Source organism: Mesoplodon bidens (assembly GCF_964165515.1).
Source record: "Mesoplodon bidens genome assembly, chromosome: 12".
Classification (NCBI taxonomy): Eukaryota; Metazoa; Chordata; class Mammalia; order Artiodactyla; family Ziphiidae; genus Mesoplodon; species Mesoplodon bidens.
Genome location: NC_138168.1, coordinates 13752803 through 13772977, shown reverse-complemented (window position 1 = coordinate 13772977; position 20175 = coordinate 13752803). Strand labels below are relative to the sequence as shown.

General features: G+C 40.5%; 1 protein-coding gene across 3 annotated transcripts in view; it reads left to right on the top strand.

Moving 5' to 3' along the window:
- The window catches only part of SMAP1 (small ArfGAP 1), a 167569-nt gene that overhangs the window by 70123 nt on the left and 77271 nt on the right, over positions 1 to 20175 (top strand). For all 3 annotated transcript variants that reach the window (XM_081250745.1, XM_081250744.1, XM_081250746.1), the window contains 2 exons: positions 3734 to 3819; positions 15565 to 15640. In XM_081250745.1, coding sequence (XP_081106871.1) covers positions 3734 to 3819; positions 15565 to 15640 — 162 coding nt within the window. The remainder of the gene's footprint in view (positions 1 to 3733; positions 3820 to 15564; positions 15641 to 20175) is intronic.

Sequence of the window (20175 nt, the reverse complement as noted above, 5' to 3'; positions counted from 1 at the left end):
GACTCTCAACCACTGCGCCACCAGGGAAGCCCAGTTTTGTTGTTTTTTAGTGCAAAAACTGGGACTGGGTGATATGTTGTCTACTTAGAAAGTTGCAGAAATAGAAATGCTTCATCTACATTAGATTGTGATGACAATGTGTTTAGCCCGAGGAGGCTTTTCAACATTTTGATTCAAACAGTATTTTTAAAAATGGAATCTCAAGTGATGTTTGAGGCTTTGGGCAACTGTTGTTCTGTGTACTGGATTGTGGGGGAGAAACTGAAAGCACTCAGATTATGAGGACAAGTGCTTTTAATAGTGGGCTTTGGGATTCTTAAGTGTGTCCTATTATACCATTTCCAGGTGAAGCCTTCCTTTGCAGTTATAATGGTGGTGGTTTTGGATGAAGATCGTTCATCAAAAAGTACAATATAAAATTCATCTTTCTAGGACCATATAAAGTATAAAAGGAGGACAGATTGAATTTAATAGGCACAGTAAATAACATTAATTTTTAAATATGTCCTGCCTAAATGGCATTTCTCATAACTGTGGAGTACACATTTCACTTATTCTTCAATATATTAATATATTTTTCTTAAAGTAAAAATGAATGTTGACTTTGTATTTCATATATTCTCACAATGGTTTGTTTGTCAAGAATATCAATACATTTCTGCTCACTGGATGCTTGACTTGTTTTCAAAAAATCAGTTTTGAGATGAAGTATAGTTTACTATGTAAATAAATATCTATTTTAAAATATTTTTAAAAGTCTGTAACTGATTCCTTGAATTACCCAGCAGGGAACCTCTCTGTGCTTGTTTCCTCATCTGTAACGTGAAAACTGAGCCGCTAAAGCAAAGAGCCTGGTGTTCGTGAGCCCTGTGTGATATGGTCCCCAGTTCCATTGGCTGCAGCCTGAGGTGTCTGGACTGCCAGGGGCCGATGTTGGTTCTGTCAGGAGTTAAATTCTAGTGGAGACTCCTGGGCCTGTTACTTAGCATTTTGCAGCTTCAGTTTCCTTTCCTGTCAAATTAGGATAATAATACCTAAATCAGGATTTTTAAAACTTTGAAATGGCATATATATAAGCAATTTATGTATTATAATATATATGCAGTTTATGTATTATATATAATACATCTAATTTATAATACTATATTATTTATATATATTAATAAGATTGAGGCTAATGCTTGTTATTGTAGCTGTCAGGCTGTTTCATTATTTTCTTCTGCCAATTACCAGAATTTCCTCTTAAGTCCAATAGAATAAATTTTCACGTGCTCTGTAGGGCCCTTGCCTGTAGTGTCTTGACACTCTGAGGACAGCTAGTTTGTACCACAATCCTATCACCTCCCCAGAATGCCAGCTCCTGTTGTTTTTTTCTCTTCACTCTAACCATCTCCAGTGGCTGAACCAGTTTCATCTCCACTAATCCTTTCATTGCAGACTTTCCTTCCACCCTACTCTGTTCTACTTTTTAGGAACTTAGAAATTATTTGAGCTTACTAGTGTCTTCCTTCTTCTTACAAAATGATCTCTCTACATCCGTGATGTTACTGAATCCTTGTTTCCCCCAGTCCCAGCTAACAGAGACACACACACACACACATGAGCACCTGCGTCAGGTCACTTTTTGGCAGTGGTCTCCTGTAGAAATGGCTCATAATTTCACATCACTTCTCCCTTTCAGATTTTATACCTTTTTTTCCTCCTGTTTAACTGATGGATAGCGTCCCTAGAACAAAATTAAATAATTTGGTGTAACGTACATGTATGCCTTGTTCTTAATTTTTTATTTTGCCTTGTTCTTAATTTTTTATTTTGCCAAAATAAAATATTAATGACCTATATTAAAGAGAATATTTATATAAAATGTATAGAGTCATATTTATTGAATATAAGATAATATCACTGATTGTAAGAAACACCTACATTTTATGGACTAATTAGAAAAAAATGATCACTTACAAGACACGATCAGTTGTAAGATGCATTTCTACTTCATGAATGTTACAATATGAAGAAAAATGTAACTTTGGATCAGTGAGATATGGCAGGTATAGCAGATACTGTTTTTAGTCTTACTAAATTTTCTGTTAAAATTTTTATGTACTCTCGTTTGTGTGTTAGAAACTTCAAGGTTTCTTATTTTTGTGGTTTCTGTGAGCTGTATCTAAGTTACTTTTTGCTTCATTGCATATGTTATGCACACTTCCTCTTGGTCTCGTTCTTTCCAAATGTTTGATGCCTTCATGATGACGTGGGTTGGTGTCTCTACTCCTGAACTCCCACGTGCCCCCGCACAAAGCTGCGGCGTCATTGAATGCTTGCGATGGAAAGCAGTCTTCCTTTCCTCAGGCAGGGTTAGCAGTCCTGAAAGTCTCTCCGCTCTTCCCCCCACTCAGAGGATTGTTCCCTAGCCCTCCTCACACTGGCTGGCTCCGTGCTGCTGTGCCTCACGACACGGGGGAGCTCTTGGCCTACTCCCTTCTCTCCAGAGCTAAATAGCAAAGCATTTTCTTGTTTTTCAGCTTACTATCCCTTAATGTTTCCCAGCCCTTTATTACTTCACTTTCTCATGATTTCTAGAGGAATGACGTAGAAATCTCGTTTACCCTGAAAGAATTCTTATGTTGAGGCTGGGTGGTGTAGGTATCCAGAAATAGGTTTACGTTAGTATCTTGCATAACTTAGAACTCTCAGTTGGGAGAAAAGTCACTGTATTCTTTTATCTGAAGGAGGATGGTTCTGTATCCCCTTGAGGGCTACAACTCAAGGATGACATCTACTGATCTGTTAAGCCTGGATTGTCTTCTTGGGGATGTGGGGTGGGGGTGTGTGTTTAGGAAATCAGGGAAAAAAGGAATTATAAAAGCAGATCTTTCAACCAGTTAAAACATTTTAAGGAACTTAAGCTCCCTGAAAATGATGTAAAATAGTGATAGAGTCATGTTTTGTTTGTAAATGTTAGTTCAGTTTCTAATGTTAATAGAATATCCTGGAAGTACTCTTTGGTTAGTCCTTACTCATAGATGATCCAGAAACTTAATTTAATAATCATTTCAACCAGTTTAATTATCTTATGCCTCCTTAGCCATGGTTCTTAACTCTTGGGGTTGATAGATTTTAGGGAGAGTCCTGTGAACTCCTGAACTTGTATGTAAAATTGGCCATTAGGCACAGCTTTTTCGTAGGGAAAGGAGGATCCATAGCTGTTGGCAGAATCTTAAAGAGATTAATAACCCCAAAGAAGTGAATCCACTTCTGTTGTGTTCTAGGGCGACCCTATTTCTGCCTCACTGCTCTCCATTGTGGCCTTGATTGTAAATCATGAAAACCTCAGAGTATTTTGAAGCTCAAAACAAAGAAAATTTGATCTTGAGTTATTGGCCTTAGAAATGGCAGTGTTGTTCAAGGGGTACATTTAAAATAATAGTAATACCACGAACTGCCAGGGAATCCACTTTTAGGAAGTAGTGAGTGTAAATGAAGGTGGCATTGTAGTCACGGAAAAAGACATTAGAAAACTGCAGATCCACATATGTTGAAGACGTGTGAAGGATTAAAACTATGCTTCTCTTTTGAACTTGAGTAACTAATTTCATAGTTGTGATTTAAATTGTTTTCTAAAGAATATATATTGGAAATGATAAATGTCTGGTGTTTGTATGTATGTGTGTATGAGAATTACTTTTTAATGTTTATATGAGTAATGAAAATATGTGTTTTTTTTTTATTATAGTGCATGCAAGATATGGGAAATACTAAAGCAAGACTACTATATGAAGCCAATCTTCCAGAGAACTTTCGAAGACCACAGACAGATCAGTATCCTTTAACATTTCTTTATTGTGGGGTTTAAAAGAATCAGCTCATTTTTATAGTTCATATTTTAACTTTGTATTGAATATTTAGGAAGATGTGACCTTTATCATACTGTTGTTCATGAAAAATAGAAATTGATTTGCCCTGAGCTATGCTTTGTATACGGTAAGTTTTTAATAGGAATCTGGTAATATATGATCTATATAGTATTTTTATATAATTATTATTAAGTATAAAATATTATAACTGATTCCTCTTTTTTTTTTTTTTTTTTTGCGGTACACGGGCCTCTCACTGTTGTGGCCTCTCCCGTTGCGGAGCACAGTCTCTGGACGCGCAGGCTCAGTGGCCATGGCTCACGAGCCTAGCCGCTCCGCGGCATGTGGGATCTTCCCAGACTGGGGCACAAACTCGTGTCCCCTGCATCGGCAGGCAGACTCTCAACCACTGCGCCACCAGGGAAGCCCCAAACTGATTCCTCTTGATTGATCTCCAACTCTTGATTGGAGCATATAGGTTGTTTATTACTTTAGACTATTATTAGAGATTTGATTTGTGAGCACCTTGAGTATTTTTTGAAAAATCATTTCCACAGAAGTTTCCTTTGAATATTTATTTATTTATTTGGTTGCATCGGGTCTTAGTTGCGGCACTTGGGCTTCTCTCTAGTTGTGGCATGTGGGCTCTAGAATGAACAGCCTTAGTAGTTGCAGTGCATGGGCTCTCTAGTTGTGGTGCATGGGCTTAGTTGCCCCAAAGCATGTGGGATCTTAGTTCCCCGACCAGGGATCGAACCCGAGTCCCCTGCATTGGAAGGCAGATTCTCAACCACTGGACCACCAGGGAAGTCCCTGGAGGAACTTCCTTTGATCACCTTTATGTGGTAATTATGTTTATGTGAAGCAGTTGACAGACAAATCCCACACTTGGTGGACGTGGGTGGCGGCAGGGACGTGGGGTCGTGTCACTGCTGACCTTCCGTGGGTCACAGGCTGCGTGGCTCTCTCTGCTTTCACATCCGACCTAATGAATGAGGGGAATATTTTCTCACAGGCATTTTAGTGAGGATTTTTTTTTTTCACATGTTAAAGAGAAATCGTTTGATTTTATAGGGTTCCTCAAACTCATATTGAAGTTTGAGAAAAAGCTCATCAGAATAAGATTATCTAATTGACTGTAGGTATATGTGATTTTATCCAAAGGTGATTTTTGTGATTTTGGCAATATAATGTAGTTTCTTAAAGATTAGTTGTGTACTGGACTCTCCTGGTGATCCAGTGGTTAAGAATCTGCCTTCCAGTGCAGGGGACGTGGGTTCGATCCCTGGTCGGGGAAGCAGGATACCACGTGCTGGGGTAGGGGGGCAACTAGGCCCGTGTGCCGCAGCTACCAAGCCCGTGCACCACAACTAGAGAGCCTTGCACCACAACTACCAAGCCCGCGCGCCACAACTAGAGAGCCTGTGTGCCACAACTACCGAGCCCACGCGCCACAACTAGAGAGCCTGTGAGCCCCAACTGCCGAGCCCGTGCGCTACAACTAGAGAACCTTGTGCCACAACTACCAAGCCTGTGTGCCACAACTAGACAGCCTGTGCGCCACAACTACTGAGCCCACGCGCTATGCAGCCCTCACGCCACAACTAGAGAGCCCGCACACCACAACTACTGAGGCCGTGTGCCACAACTTGATAGAAGCCCCCATGCCGCAAGGAAGAGCAGAGCCCATGCACCACAACAAAAGATCCCACATGCCTCAACTAAGACATGACACAGTCAAGTAAATAAATATTTTAAAAAATTTATGTGTAGCTTAAAAAGAAAAAAAGAACATTTGTGTAATACCCATGTGTATACTAAAACAGTTTGTGTGATCAAACAATGAAAAAAATTGATCTTTTCTCAGAGATACAGGCCATATATATATATTTTCATATTCGTATAGAAACCTTTTGGGTTATACTCAAGAAGTTAGTATTTGTCCTGTTCTGTTGCTGCTTCCTCCACCTCCTTCCCACACATTTAGCAGACTGATATCCCAGGCTATTTTTATTATAGCACTATCCTAGGGTAGGAGTGGGTGGCACACTTCAGGCATAAAAAATTGTGTGAGCAGAAGTATGAAGGTGTGAGGACACTTGACATTTTAAAGTTGTGATATGACAAGATTTAAGTTTCATGGGCCAGTGGCGGAAGAAGCTCATTTTTCCAGATTGTGAAGGGTTTTCAGTACCATGTAGAGCAGCATATAAGTAGCATATAGAGCAGTACCTCATTTCATTGGCCCAAAGGATTGAAGGATTTGAAAAGCCATGAAGAGTTTTGAGGCAGGAGAAACATTAGAAATATTAGCTTCAACCACAAGGAAGATGAGTTGGAGGAGGTCATGGAGTCACAGAGGGCATGTAGAATACTAGTACAGCCCTGAGGGGAGCAGTGATGAAGAGATGAATTATGTAGGAGGCTTGAGAACAGGCAGGAGGGAATTGGGGAGATTGGAAGGGAACTGGGAAGGCAAGAGCAGTTGGATTAGGTTAAGATTGCCTGGGCTTCCCTGGTGGCGCAGTGGTTGAGAGTCCGCCTGCCGATGCAGGGGACACGGGTTCGTGCCCCGGTCCGGGAGGATCCCACGTGCTGCGGAGCGATCGGGCCCGTGAGCCATGGCCGCTGAGCCTGCGCGTCTGGAGCCTGTGCTCCGTGGCGGGAGGGGCCACAGCAGTGAGAGGCCCGCGTACCGCCAAAAAAAAAAAAAAAAAAAAAAAAAAAGATTGCCTTTGTTTCCAGGGAAGACACTGCGATGACCCCAAGTTTCCTAGCTTGGCTAAGGTTCTGTGAGTGAGGTAAACTTCTTCAGCGGGGAAGGAATTCTGTACCAGATGAAGGTGTAAGGGTTACAGGTTGAAGACAGTGAGCCATCACTTTGGGCAGGATGAGGTGTCTGTGCGACTCATGTATGGAGATGCTGCCCATCTAGAAGCTGGAAACAGGAGTCTGGACCCTAAAAGAAAGCAGGAAATGCAGTGTAGACTGGAGAGTCACTTAGCATGTAGGTGATAGAAAAATGCTTGCTGAAGTTGTGTATACCTAGGGCAGTGGTCCTGTATTCTTTTTTAAAATAAATTTATTTATTTTTGGCCTTGGGTCTTCGTTGCTGCGCATGGGCTTTCTCATTGTGGAGAGAGGGGGCTACTCTTCGCTTCAGTGCATGGGCACTCTTCTCATTGTGGGGGCTTCTCATTGCGGAGCACGGGCTCTAGGTGCGCGGGCTTCAGTAGTTGTGGCACGCGGGCTCAGTAGTTGTAGCTCGCGGGCTCTAGAGCACAGGCTCAGTAGTTGTGGCACACGGGCTGAGTTGCTCTGTGGCATGTGGGATCTTCCAGGACCTGGGCTCGAACCAGTGTCTCCTGCATTGGCAGGCAGATTCTTAACCACTGAGCCACCAGAGAAGTCCCTGGTCCTGTATTCTTTTTTGGGGTCTTATTGAGAATCTTGGGAATGCTGTTCTCCTTCTCCTCTGGAACGTGAGGGTGTAGGGTGGAACCCTGAGGAAGAGAGCGTGGTGGAAGGAGATGCCACGGAGCACACAAACTGTGTTCCAGGTGGTGTTGCCACTGCTTGCTCGTTGTAGTAGGTTACTCCTTTTTCTGCTTCTCACCCCCGAGGCTGAGTTAACATATAAAATCCCTCAAATTGAAGAATCTCCCTTGTCTGGAAGTTTGTGTGTATGTGTGTGTTTGTGTGTGTGTGTGTGGGTTGGTTTGGTTTGAATTGGGTTTTTTGGACTTCTCTTGAGCGTTAAGAGGGTAAATTACTTGAGGTTCTTGAGATTTGGGGTAGTGTCCTTTATGTGGTATCTGGTGGATGAATGTGGCTTCCAAGGTATTTAACTCATCCCCATGATGCCGTGTTGCTTTGACAAAGCCCTGAAGGTATTCAGGGGAGGACAGGACCTCGGTGTCCGCTTACACTGCCCTCTTCTGTGTACCATTTGGTACATATTGGTAGGAATTCTGTTTCTTAAGTAATTACCATCCGTTTTATGGTGAACGTAATAGAAGTAAAGGATTAGTGAGATGGTGAGTTCTTTTTTCTGGTGTTTTTTGCTATGTCCTTAAATGTTTGGTCCTTATCTAAACATTTCAGGAGAGATGAGATTTTTGTAATGAATTGATTGGTGTCTGGTATCAGTAAGTCCTTGACCTTTGACACAGTGAGGCTGTGGCATTGGAAACAACTGCAGTAGCTTTCCTGCTCAGCGAGGGTTCGCTGTGTGCCAAGCCCTCCCTGAGTCTGGCACTTTATGTACATTAGCTTTCTACATTTTCAGAGCAGCTCAGAGAGAGCGTAATATGTTTATTCTTGGCAGGCGAGAGGGTCGGGTTCTCAAAGAGCTGCTAGGAAACTTCCCAAAGCCTCCAGACTTCCCTCGTGTAAGGACGCTTGGATATTACTATAGTGAATGATGGTAGTCTGAGTGAAATCAGTGTTGTCACATTTGAGTCCGGGTGGGTGGTTTTTAAAAATAGATAGGCGTGTAGTTTGGGACTCTTTGCAGCTAAGACCATAAGGTCTAGGTGAAAATGTCAGTTTTTGAGTAACTGGTATGATTCAGGTCAGGCTCTTAGATAATGTGTGTCTTTGCTACTGTTTAGCTCAAGCATGTGTGTTTGATTTTTCAAACTAAATGTTACTTGTAAAACGTTTGCAGATTATGGTCATGTTCATATGAGGTGTTGACCTCTTGCTGTTTACAGAACGATAACAACCTAAGGTTGTCAGAAACTAAGAGGGATTTTGTCTAAAGACATTTGAGATAGATGACTACTAATGATAAGAGTATAAGATGACATCTCTTGGACCATGAGACCAGCTTCTATATCTTATGTAATACTATAGTCTTCAAAAGTGTTTTTTACCAAAAAAAAAAAATGGTTCTGAAGAACCTAGGGGCAGGTCAGGAATAAAGACGCAGATGTGGAGAATGGACTGGAGGATATGGGGAGGGGGAAGGGTAAGCTGGGACAAAGTGAGAGAGTGGCATGGACATGTATACACTACCAAATGTAAAATAGATAGCTAGTGGGAAGCAGCCGCATAGCACAGGGAGATCAGCACAGGGAGATGAGCTCGGTGCTTTGTGACCACCTATAGGGGTGGGAAAGGGAGGGTGGGAGGGAGGGAGATGCAAGAGGGAGGGGATATGGGGATATATGTGTATGTATAGTTGATTCACTTCGTTATAAAGCAGAAACCAACACACCATTGTAAAGCAATTATACTCCAACAAAGATGTTAAAAATGTCTTTGATCTTAATTATTACAGCTACGTCACTTTTATCCCTTCTTTTAATTATGAAACACTGTGATTTGGAGCTGTTATTAGGGAGACTAGTAAACCAGTCCCCTTTTTTCTTTATTTCATCCATCATTCTAAAGCTCAGCGCTCTTTGAGAAGCCTAACATCTCTGCACTTTTACTGATTTAAATGTAGTTGTCTCATCCTTAGAGGCAAGTAAAACTCACATAATACGGGACCGCACTGCATTCCTAACAAGATTTGTTACTTTTTAAAAGCTTTGCAGTTTACAAAGGTTAGGCAGAAGCTGCTGTGAAAGTGTAATTTCTCATGTGGCGCGTGGTTAATTCTATGCAGCATGTACGAGTGCATGTCAGGCGATAAAGCTTTACATTAAAGCTTTTCATTAGGATCTTTCATCTTGTCTGAAAACTTTAATTACCTCAGTTCCATGCGTTCTGGTGTGCACCAGAGCTAATCAGCGGTGCTTCTCCTTGGAGCTTTTGAAAACTTTAGTGCTATCCGTGTTGTGTGTCTGGAACTGGAACATTTTGTTCTTGGGAATAGATATTAATTTGTATTTTAAGTGGCATGTTTAAAGAAAGGAAAAATCTTAAAATACAAATAAATACATGTGAAAAGATAAAACACATGGTGATGTGAACATTTTTCTGGACTTCTGTAGTGCTTGCTGTCTGTTAGTCTTGAGGATTGGGACAGTGAAGGGTGCCGTGCTGAATGTTTTGTGACCAAAGGCTTGGGGGCTCTTCTGGGGTATTTCGTTGTTTGTGTACTAAATCCCAAATCAGCCACCTAAACTTGCGTTGTCGTTGGTATATTCCTTACCTTGATTTGCTGAAAATATTACTGTTCTATTTCTTTTTGGGGGGAGGAGTCGTATTATTGATCTCTGTCAATAATAAGCCCTTTTGTCTCAAATGGCACCTGGATGCTGGACGGTGAAGATAAGTATTCCCTGATCTTCACATTTATTGGTTCTTCTGTTGCTGCTTCTCATTTGCTCCTCTGTGTAAAGTTGATGACAGGCGTGCCGTCTTAGCCTTGACGCGGCAGTTTTCTGTTTCCTCCTCTGCTGTGGGCCCTGCGATGAAAAGAGCTGCCTGTCAGAGCACGGCGATGGATAGTAAGAGCTGAGGGTTAAACAGTAATCACTCTGCCCCCCACTGCTCTTAGGTCTTGCCACACGCTAGCGTGTTGAATCCTGCGAGGTGAGTCTTGGTGTTATCGCCATTTTAAAGGTGAGGCAACTGACACCAAGTTATACAGAAATAAAAGCTAACTTCATTTACTGAATGCTTACTGTTTGTGAGGTACTATGCTGAGGGCTTTATCTATATTATCCCCCAAACTGTCAACAACTTGGTCAGATATGGAGTATTATTGTCGTTTTCACTACTGGTACCAGAAATGAGGGTGTGCATTGGAGACCATGTTCTTTGAGAATTAGTGCTATAATCAGCATATAATGCAAAAGTATTGTCAAGTTTCCCTTGAAAATCCCTTACATTGTCTACAGTGGCAGTTTGCAGACACAGAGACCCTCTATAAATCCAACTGGGCTGTTCTTGGCCCACTAGAGTTGGAATAGAATTCAAGCATCAGCGACTACAGGCCCATGAGCCAGCTCCTGTTTTTGTAAATAAAGTTTTATTAGAACATATCCATACCCATCCATTTATCAGTTTTCTGTGGCTACTTTGGAGCTACAAATGCAGAAGTGAGTAGTTGCAACATAGACCAACTGACCCACAGAACCTAAAATATTTACTATATGGCCCTTTAAGAAAAAGTTTGCTGACCCTGGGAATAAATCAGCATTTCTTTAGGTGAATTAACAGTGAAGAATTGGCTTGCTTTTGGGACGTTTTACAAAAATACATGAGGACCATGTGATACATTCTTGACCTAAGAGGCCGTGTAGGGCCTGAGAGCATCCAAGGATATGGCATGTTCCCTGAATCACAGTTCTTCTCAGGTGACTCCACTGAGTTTTAAAAGTTCACTTTGTGGTGTGCTTTGTTTGTTTTTTAAAAAGCAATGTTTTATGTTAATAATGAGGAATATCCTAGTACGTTGTCCTGTCTTGATGCTTTAATTTTTTTATGTCCTTGAAAAACAGATCAACTTTCATCTCATATAAGTTTTTAAAATTACTTACTGCTTAGATAATTTCTGAGAGGGTTTTTTTTTTAAAAATCATAAACAGTAACCAGACTCAGCTATATTTGAATTATTTATTTAAAATACACTAAGTATAAATTAAGATTTCACGGATATCTGTCATTTCTGAAAATTCACACAACATATCATTTCATCAGATGTTAGTATTGTTTTTCACTCCAAAAGATTGTATACTTAAAATGTTTGCCTTTTTCAAATTCGGTATTTATAAAACCATCATAGTTTTCAATATTTTAGTTTTACAATGGTGGTTAAATTATTTTATATGCTTTACTTTTAATCTTAATGATTAGTTTCCTAAAACTAAATTTTGGTCATAAACAACAATCTTTCCTTTGTCATAAACATTTCATAAATGAGAGTATTAAAATCTTTCCAGGCTTTAATATGTAGTACACTTGAGGGACTTCCCTGGTGGTCCAGTGGCTAAGACCCCGCGCTCCCAATGCAGGGGACCCGGGTTCGATCTCTGTTCCGGGAACTAGATCCCATGTGCATGCCGCAACTAAGAGTCCACATGCTGCAACTAAGACCCAGCGCAGCCAAAATAAATGAGTAAATATTTAAAAAATATGTACACTTTAAACAATATCCAAAATAGACTGTTGTTTCTATCTTTAAGGAGGAAAAATATCAGTGTTGTTCATCTCCCAGATATTTAAACATAAAAATTATACTTTAAGAATTTAGGGGCTTCCCTGGTGGCACAGTGGTTGAGAATCTGCCTGCCAATGCAGGGGACATGGGTTCGAGCCCTGGTCTGGGAAGATCCCACATGCTGCGGAGCAACTAGGCCCGTGAGCCACAACTACTGAGCCTGCGCGTCTGGAGCCTGTGCTCCACAACAAGAGAGGCCGTGATAGTGAGAGGCCTGCACACTGTGATGAAGAGTGGCCCCTGGGCTTCCCTGGTGGCGCAGTGGTTGAGAGTCCGCCTGCTGATGCAGGGGACACGGGTTCGTGCCCCGGTCTGGGAAGATCCCACATGCCACGGAGTGGCTGGTCCTGTGAGCCGTGGCCGCTGAGCCTGCGCATCCGGAGCCTGTGCTCCGCAACGGGAGAGGCCACAACAGTGAGAGGCCCGCGTACCACAAAAACAAAACAAAACAAAAAAAAGGGTGGCCCCCACTTGCCGCAACTAGAGGAAGCCCTTGTACAGAAACGAAGACCCAACACAGCCAAAAATAAATAAATTAATTAATTAATTAAAAAAAAAGAATTTAGATTTCCAAATTTTTCTTAGTTAAGAAATAACTATATGCATATTATATGTAATATTTATATCTAGAAATAAATATAATTACTTTTTAAAAAATAGTATACAATTTTTAAAAACAGTAAACATATTTCCTATCATCTAGAGTGGAAATGACATCAGTCTAAGTAAATTCTGTTTTCTCTTCCCTGTTGTGGTGGTAAATAGTTGTCTCTGCAGTGAAAGTTGCTCAATACACCGCATTCACACACCTCATCCAAAGGGCCTGTTTTTTTGATTGTTTCATTTTTTCCTGTTAGAAAAATAGAATAATGTAATATTGAACATGGATTTACAGTCATATGCGAACTTAACCTTTAGCTTATTTACATGTGAAATAGTTAGAATAAATAACATTCTTGCATTTTATGAAAATCTTGGGGTGTTTTGGTAATTTTTTGGTACTGGCTGCCAAAATGTTCACATATCTAAATAAATAATCAGCCTCTGACAGCTCTGGGGCCTTCCACTTGAAAGGGTCTCCAAGGCTACCTTGAAAATAAAAGGCACTCTCCACATTTAACCTTCTTCTCTAGATTTGAAAGCATTTATTATCATTAGCAGAAATAAATGACTGATTCACAAATGAACTTGTGATGACCAGTAACATTCTGAAAAAAGTGGAAGTCAGACATTCTGGTTTCGAATCATCGCAACTCTCCGTTCCTTGTACTGTAGAATCCCAGAGAACTTCTTAAACTTTCTCTGCCTGGTTTTAGTTGTAAAATGGCACCTACCTCATAGTTTACGAGGAGAGAAGGAGATAAAGTACCTTTCACGTACTCAATTTATAAAAAATCCATCTTGAAAAATGGCTTTCAGTTATTCAGCTTACTTAATAAATTGAACGTTTAGATTTTCTGCCTTACTTGCCCTCCCTGGCCCCCTTGGAGTGCTTTCTTTTTTTTTTTTTTTTTTTTATAAATTTATTTATTTATTTATTTATTTTTGGCTGTGTTGGGTCTTCGTTTCTGTGCGGGGGCTTTCTCTAGTTGTGGCAAGCGGGGGCCACTCTTCATCGCGGTGCGCGGGCCTCTCACTGTCGCGGCCTCTCATTGCGGAACACAGGCTCCAGACGCGCAGGCTCAGTAGTTGTGGCTCACGGGCCCAGCTGCTCCGCGGCATGTGGGATCTTCCCAGAGCAGGGCTCGAACCCGTGTCCCCTGCATCGGCAGGCAGATTCTCAACCACTGCGCCACCAGGGAAGCCCCCTTGGAGTGCTTTCTTTTAATACCCACTGTATAGTGGTCTGTCAACTCTTTCTGTTACCTATGGCCTCAACTGTCAATTTAAAGAGCTTTTATTTATTTCTAATAAGGAGCTTTTGACTGAAAATGTATTGTTTTACTGCTTCAGGTAACTTTTCTTTGAACAGGATGTCTTAACCTGGGGGTCCACAGAGAGATTGTATTTCAGTGTAATTCATTTCCTTTGTAATTCTACGTATTTTATTTTATGCATTTATTTTAAGGTGTTTTTTTAAGTGCATTCCTTTTTTAAAAAAATTAATTTATTTATATTTTGGCTGCGTTGGGTCTTCGTTGCTATGTGTGAGCTTTCACTAGTTGTGGTGAGCAGGGGCTACTCTTCGTTGTGGTGTGTGGGCTTCTCATTGCGGTGGCTTCTTGGTGCGGAGCATGGGCTCTAGGCGTGCTGGCTTCAGTAGTTGTGGCACATGGGCTCAGAAGTTGTGGCTTGCGGGCGCTAGAGCACAGGCTCAGTAGTTGTGGTGCACGGGCTTAGTTGCTCCGTGGCATGTGGGAACTTCCGGAGCAGGGCTTGAACCTGTGTCCCCCTGCATTGGCAGGTGGATTCTTAACCACTGCGCCACCAGGGAAGTCCCTTTTTTTAAGGCTTTTATTTGTTTTTATTAAGTCAGTGCCCAATTTATACTATTTTATGCATTTAAAAGCACTATCTCCACAGGCTTTACTTGACTATCAAAGAGGTTCATGGTACTAAAAAATTAAAAAGTTATGAATCCCTGATGGAAGAAGTCCCATTTTAGTAGAATATGGTAAAGCCATGGTTGTTGGACTGCTAAGAAAAGTCATCTCTGTAAGATGACTCAGGGCTATTGGATCCCACTAGAAATGACTCACCTATCAACAGGTAGGGCTGGTCCCCCCAACTTCAGAAAATTGAATAGTTCTCACCTTGGTTTTAGCTTCTTGACTTCTCCGTTTCTAGAAGCTTTGCAGGAAAAAAAATAGCGACTGTTCTTCTAATATACAGAGAATCTTCTCTGATACAATCAGAGGCAGTCATGTATGGTGGAAGGGACATAAGTATTGAAATCACAATTGTTTAATCTTTCCAAGTTGCTGATTCTTCATCTATGATGTGGAAATTATAATATGCACATTACAGTGTTGAGGAAGGATTAAAGGAAAAAACTATGGACAGGGACTTCCCTGGTGGCGCAGTGGTTAAGAATCCACCTGCCAATGCAGGGGACATGGTTTGAGCCCTGGTCCGGGAAGATCCCACATGCCAAGGAGCAATTGAGCCCGTGCTCCACAATGAAGAGAAGCCCCCGCTTGCCGCAACTAGAGAAAGCCCGCACGCAGCAACAAAGACCCAGCACAGCCAAAAAAAAAACTATGGACAGTGCACAGCACACAGTGTCTGGTATGCTGTGGTTACTGCATGGGCATTAGTTCCTTTACTTACACTGAGAATCTAAAATGAACATTAAGTGAATTTAGAGCCGAGTCAGGGTAGAGGGCTGTGGAGCGTGGTGGAACTGAGAAATATGGTTACTTACTTTTCTTTTTAGAATCAGGTTGAGTGGGGAAAATTTCCTGAAAGAGATAGACTCTTTGGCAGAAAGAAAAGTAGGTTGCAGAATTTAGTTGCAGAAATAGTGTGTGAGTAAAATACAGACCAGAGAGTAGGAAAATTGAATTTAAAGTCTAGGCTTTGTGGAGACGAATGAATCAAGGGGAGCGTACGTGTCACTGAACTTGTGCTTTTCCTTAAGTTATCTGTTTTCAGAGCAGTGGAATTTTTCATCAGAGATAAATATGAAAAGAAGAAATACTACGATAAAAATGCTATAGCTATTACAAATGTAAGTAAAATCTTCATCTCTATTGCCAATTGATGCTTGTTGAGTAGATCTGGAACTTTTAACATACGATACAGCTCTGTTTATTTATTGTAAAAATGTGCTAGTTACATACTTAAAAATTTTGAATATTGGAAGTTTTTGTCACATAATGTTAATGAGCTTTCACAAAGCAGAACCCTTGATTCAGAAAGGAGCATATTCTATGTAAGAGTCTAATAACGGCTTAAATGGCATTTAATTAAGTTAATTTTATGAAATTTGCAAAAAGATAAAGTCACTAATTGAAAAATGGAGGAGAGATCATTATTTTTACTAGATTCGGGAAATGAATGAAAAAGGAAAATCTGTCTTCTTTTAAGGGCTTTGGTGGATCTGTCCAGATATAAGTTTATTAAAACATGGCATTTTAATTGGTTATTATCAAGTATTATCAAGTAATAGTTGAGACCTTACTGTAGTGATCAAATATGTAATGTCACTGATCCTTTTTAAGTTTTTCTTTTCTGATTAAATTTCCCTATCCCAGTTAAATGCTGTTTAAGGCTAATTATCTTTATTGCTGCAGTCATTTTTTAAGTCTTTGATTCCTAGATTAATAATAAAGCTATAAGCCAGTTAATTGTGTGGCTAGTTCATCTGTCAGGCAATTTAGAGACAATAATTTCCTCTCATTTTGCATATAAGCTGGTTTTCCTTTTCAGTCCATATGGAGAAGCAGTATACTAAAAACTTCAACCAAATACGAACAAAGTAAGGATATTGTAATACATGGTCTCTGACCATTAAAAATATTTTAAAACAATGTTTAAAGTATGATTAATGTATATTTTGGAGCAAAGGTACCCTTGATAGAGTTTAGGCTGCATTTACGGTGGGTGTAGGAGAGGAAATCTCTTGAAAGATCAGTAAAAATTGACAGTACTGGGAGTGATGCTTAGCACATCCATGAAATTAAGTTTACTTACAGCATTGTGGGGGGAAAAGGACAAACTTTAAAGCATAAGTAATATATTTTCATATGAAATTTTAAGAAATCACTTTAAAATACTGGGTGTGTAAACCAGGGGTGGGAATTTTGGTGGCCATCTTAGAATTCTCCTGCCACGGGGACGCAGAATGAGTCAGCCCTCCCTGGTGTTCCTTAATGAATGAGTGATAGGGGACATTTGAAACACTGAGTACAGAACGTGTCCTGTCTGTGCGCCCCTCACTCCCCGTTAAGTAGTGGTGCAACACAGCTGGCGACGCTGATCCGGTGAGTTCTTAGGAGATCTAGCAGGTGTCGAGCAGATGAGATTGAGCTCTGCCATATTGTTTGCCCTTTTCCAGCAGCACCTTTTCTCTGTTCCCCTCTCCCCACCCTTCCTCTTCCCCGCTCTCCCCCGCCTCTTCTTCCCCCCACCCACCCCCTCCCTTCCCCCACCACATACTTCCATCCTCACGTGATTCGTTTGCTATCATAATCATTAAAAAGCAGATCTGTTGCACCAGGAAAATGTATAGGTAACCCTAACTATTTAACCTTTACCCCTGACTGGCTCCGTTTTGTCTTGGAAAAACAGCTAATAGTGGTTGGGAGTGGGTAGCTTTAAAATGAGTGCTCACTCGTTCTTGTTTCAGTTTATCTTACATATTTCTTGCCTCCTTTGCCACTTCTCATCCCTCACAAGTAACCTCTTGAACTCAGTTTGAGTACATGCTTGACTTTGCATCGCACAAAGGTTTTAATTCTCCAGTCTGAATTTCACATGATTACTATTCCAATCAGTTGCCATATAATTGAGTATTATATAAAAGTTTAAAACCAGGAAAACTTTCACTTATTTTGTTTTATATGTGTGTATGTATATATGTATGTACACACATATATGTATAAAGACTAGTATTTAGTACAACAAAAGTAAAATTAAATCCATTATTTCAACTTAGAAACTGTGGAAACAATGTTTCTGTACTGTATTATAATAAAAGAGCTAGCACTAGTAATTTCATTAAACTCTGTTTACAGTTAACTGGTGATTATATAATTCATTAAGATAAATGAGCAATAATTTTAAGACAGTGTGAATTGCAATAAATTTTAAGATGTCCTTCCTGATAGGGATGAGAAACTTAGACGGTGAATGATCAGGTGGTGATTTACGATTACCCTGAAATAGCAGTTTCAAGTTGGGCTTTTGTTTTTACTTCTTTTTGTTACAATTTTAGTTTCCTCTTCTGTGGAATAGGGATGATCATGGTATCTACTTTTGATAGGATTCTTATGGGAGTTAAATAAGGTAGGGCCTGCTGCATTTCTGTTGAGTGCCTGGCACATGAGCGCTTAATAAATAGAAGCTCCTGGGAGGAGCGCCTGGCGGGGAGGGAGGAGGGGCAGGAGCAAAGGGGTCCAAGCGCAGGGGCGGGTGAGGGTTAGAATGGCCACACTCACACGCTGCGGAGAGGCTGTATCTCCGTTGGCACCATTGACTTGAGTTCTGTTGGATTAATACTGCCACATTTTAGTCAGCCCTTTTTAAATTATGGGCTGCCAGGCGACTGATGTGGCAATTAAAGGACTTCTATTTGAAATTTCTCCAGAATTCTGCATTTCTTAGTGACATCCAATGATTTTAAAGTTAGCATATTAAAATTCAGGCTTCTTCTACATATCTGGTGGCTATGGTTACTTAGTTAAGCTTGTCAAAAAGTCTTGTAACTCTCCTACTGATGAGTTTAATTGATGGTTTCTTTTGTATGACTTTAGTTCAGTAAATGTATTTTCAGCTTTTGTACCTAACACATACCATGGAAGGTAATTTGCTTTGGAAACTATATTTTTTAAATGATTTCTCAAATCCTGAAAAAGTTAAGCTTCACAGTATATTGAAAGGTCATGAGACAGCCCATTTGAGAACTGCTGTGTTAAAATCTTCACTTGGAAAATATATTCAAGAATTTCCAAAATGGGTTTGAAGTGATGTATTGCTTGCAGTTAATCCATAAGGTATTTTTCAGCATTTTGGAGCACCAGATTTTTATTATAACATTATTCTGTCAAAAAGGGTGAGAGAGTAAAAAGAAAAAATCAAGAAAATAATGTGATCTTTTCTTGAAAAGATAGATGAGCATTTTGTCTTACTACCTTCAAATAATCGTACTGGTATTTTTAGAATACTTGATACTTTTTCACCTTATCCTGGAACGTGGTAGTTGGAAACCTATTTTACCAGGTCAGTTTTCCTTTTGCAGTAGGTGCTTTTTGTACACTTGGATTGCTCTGGGAGTTTCTTCGGTGGTGGCCTAGAGAAGAACCTCTGGTCTTAAGAATAATTGAAGGGAGGACGTTAGCTCCTATTCCCGAAGGAGATCTTTACTGGGTTCCCACTGCGTGTTCTCTCATGGCTGGGGGTGGGGGAGAGAAGGGTGGGGAATAGAGGGACAGTCAAACATGACGACTGCCTTTGCCAGTGCCACTAATTCCCAGTGCCATTTTCAAGGTCAAAGTCTTGTCCTCTCTCTCTATAAAAGTACTGGAATCCAGTGAAATGGAATTATCATCTAGTTACAAAATAAATTCTGAATTTGACAATGAGTGTATTATTGGGTTGGCCAAAAAGTGCCTTCGGTTTTTAAGTAAAAATAAAAGACACATTTGTCATTTTCACCAAGAACTTTATTGAACAACGTATTCACCCTTCTGTTCCACTACCTTCTGCCATTTTTTAGGCAACTTCATAATTCCATCTTCCCAAAACTTTTTATCTTTTTGAGCAAAGGACTGTTCCAGATGCCTTTTACAGTCTTCAAGGGGATTGACTTTTTCCATTAAGAGAATTCTGTAAAGACCAAAATAAATGGAAATCCGAATGTTCAATGTCTGGTGAATACAGCGGATGAATCAGAACTTCCTAGCCAAGCTATAACAGTTTTTGCCTGGTCATCAAAGAGACATGGTCTTGTGTTATCCTGGTGGAAGATTATGCGTTTTCTGCTGACTAATTCTGGACGCTTTTCGTCAAGTGCTGCTTTCAGTTGGTCTAATTGGGAGCAGTACTTGTTGGAATGATTCGTTTGGTTTTTTGGAAGGAGCTCATTATAGAGGACTCCCTTCCAGTCCCATCATAAACACAACATCACCTTCTTTGGATGAAGACTGGCCTTTGATGTGGTTGGTGGTGGTTCATTTCCCTTGCCCCATGCTTTCTTCCATTCCATATTGTTGTACAGTATCCACTTTTCATCGCCCGTCACAATTTGTTTTAAAAACGGAACATTTTCATTACGTTTCAGTAGGGAATGGCATGCAGAAATATGGTCAAGAAGGTTTTCTTCCATTAACTTACGTGGAACCCAAGCATCAAAGCGATGAACATAACCAAGCTGGTGCAGATGATTTTCAGCACTTGATCTGGATATTTTGAGTATGTTGGCTGTCTCCCGCGTGGTATAATGTTGGTTGTTCTCAATTAATGTCTCGATTTGATCGCTGTCAACTTCAGCTGGTCTACCCAACCGTGGAGCATCGTCAGTGAGAAATCTCCAGCATGAAATTT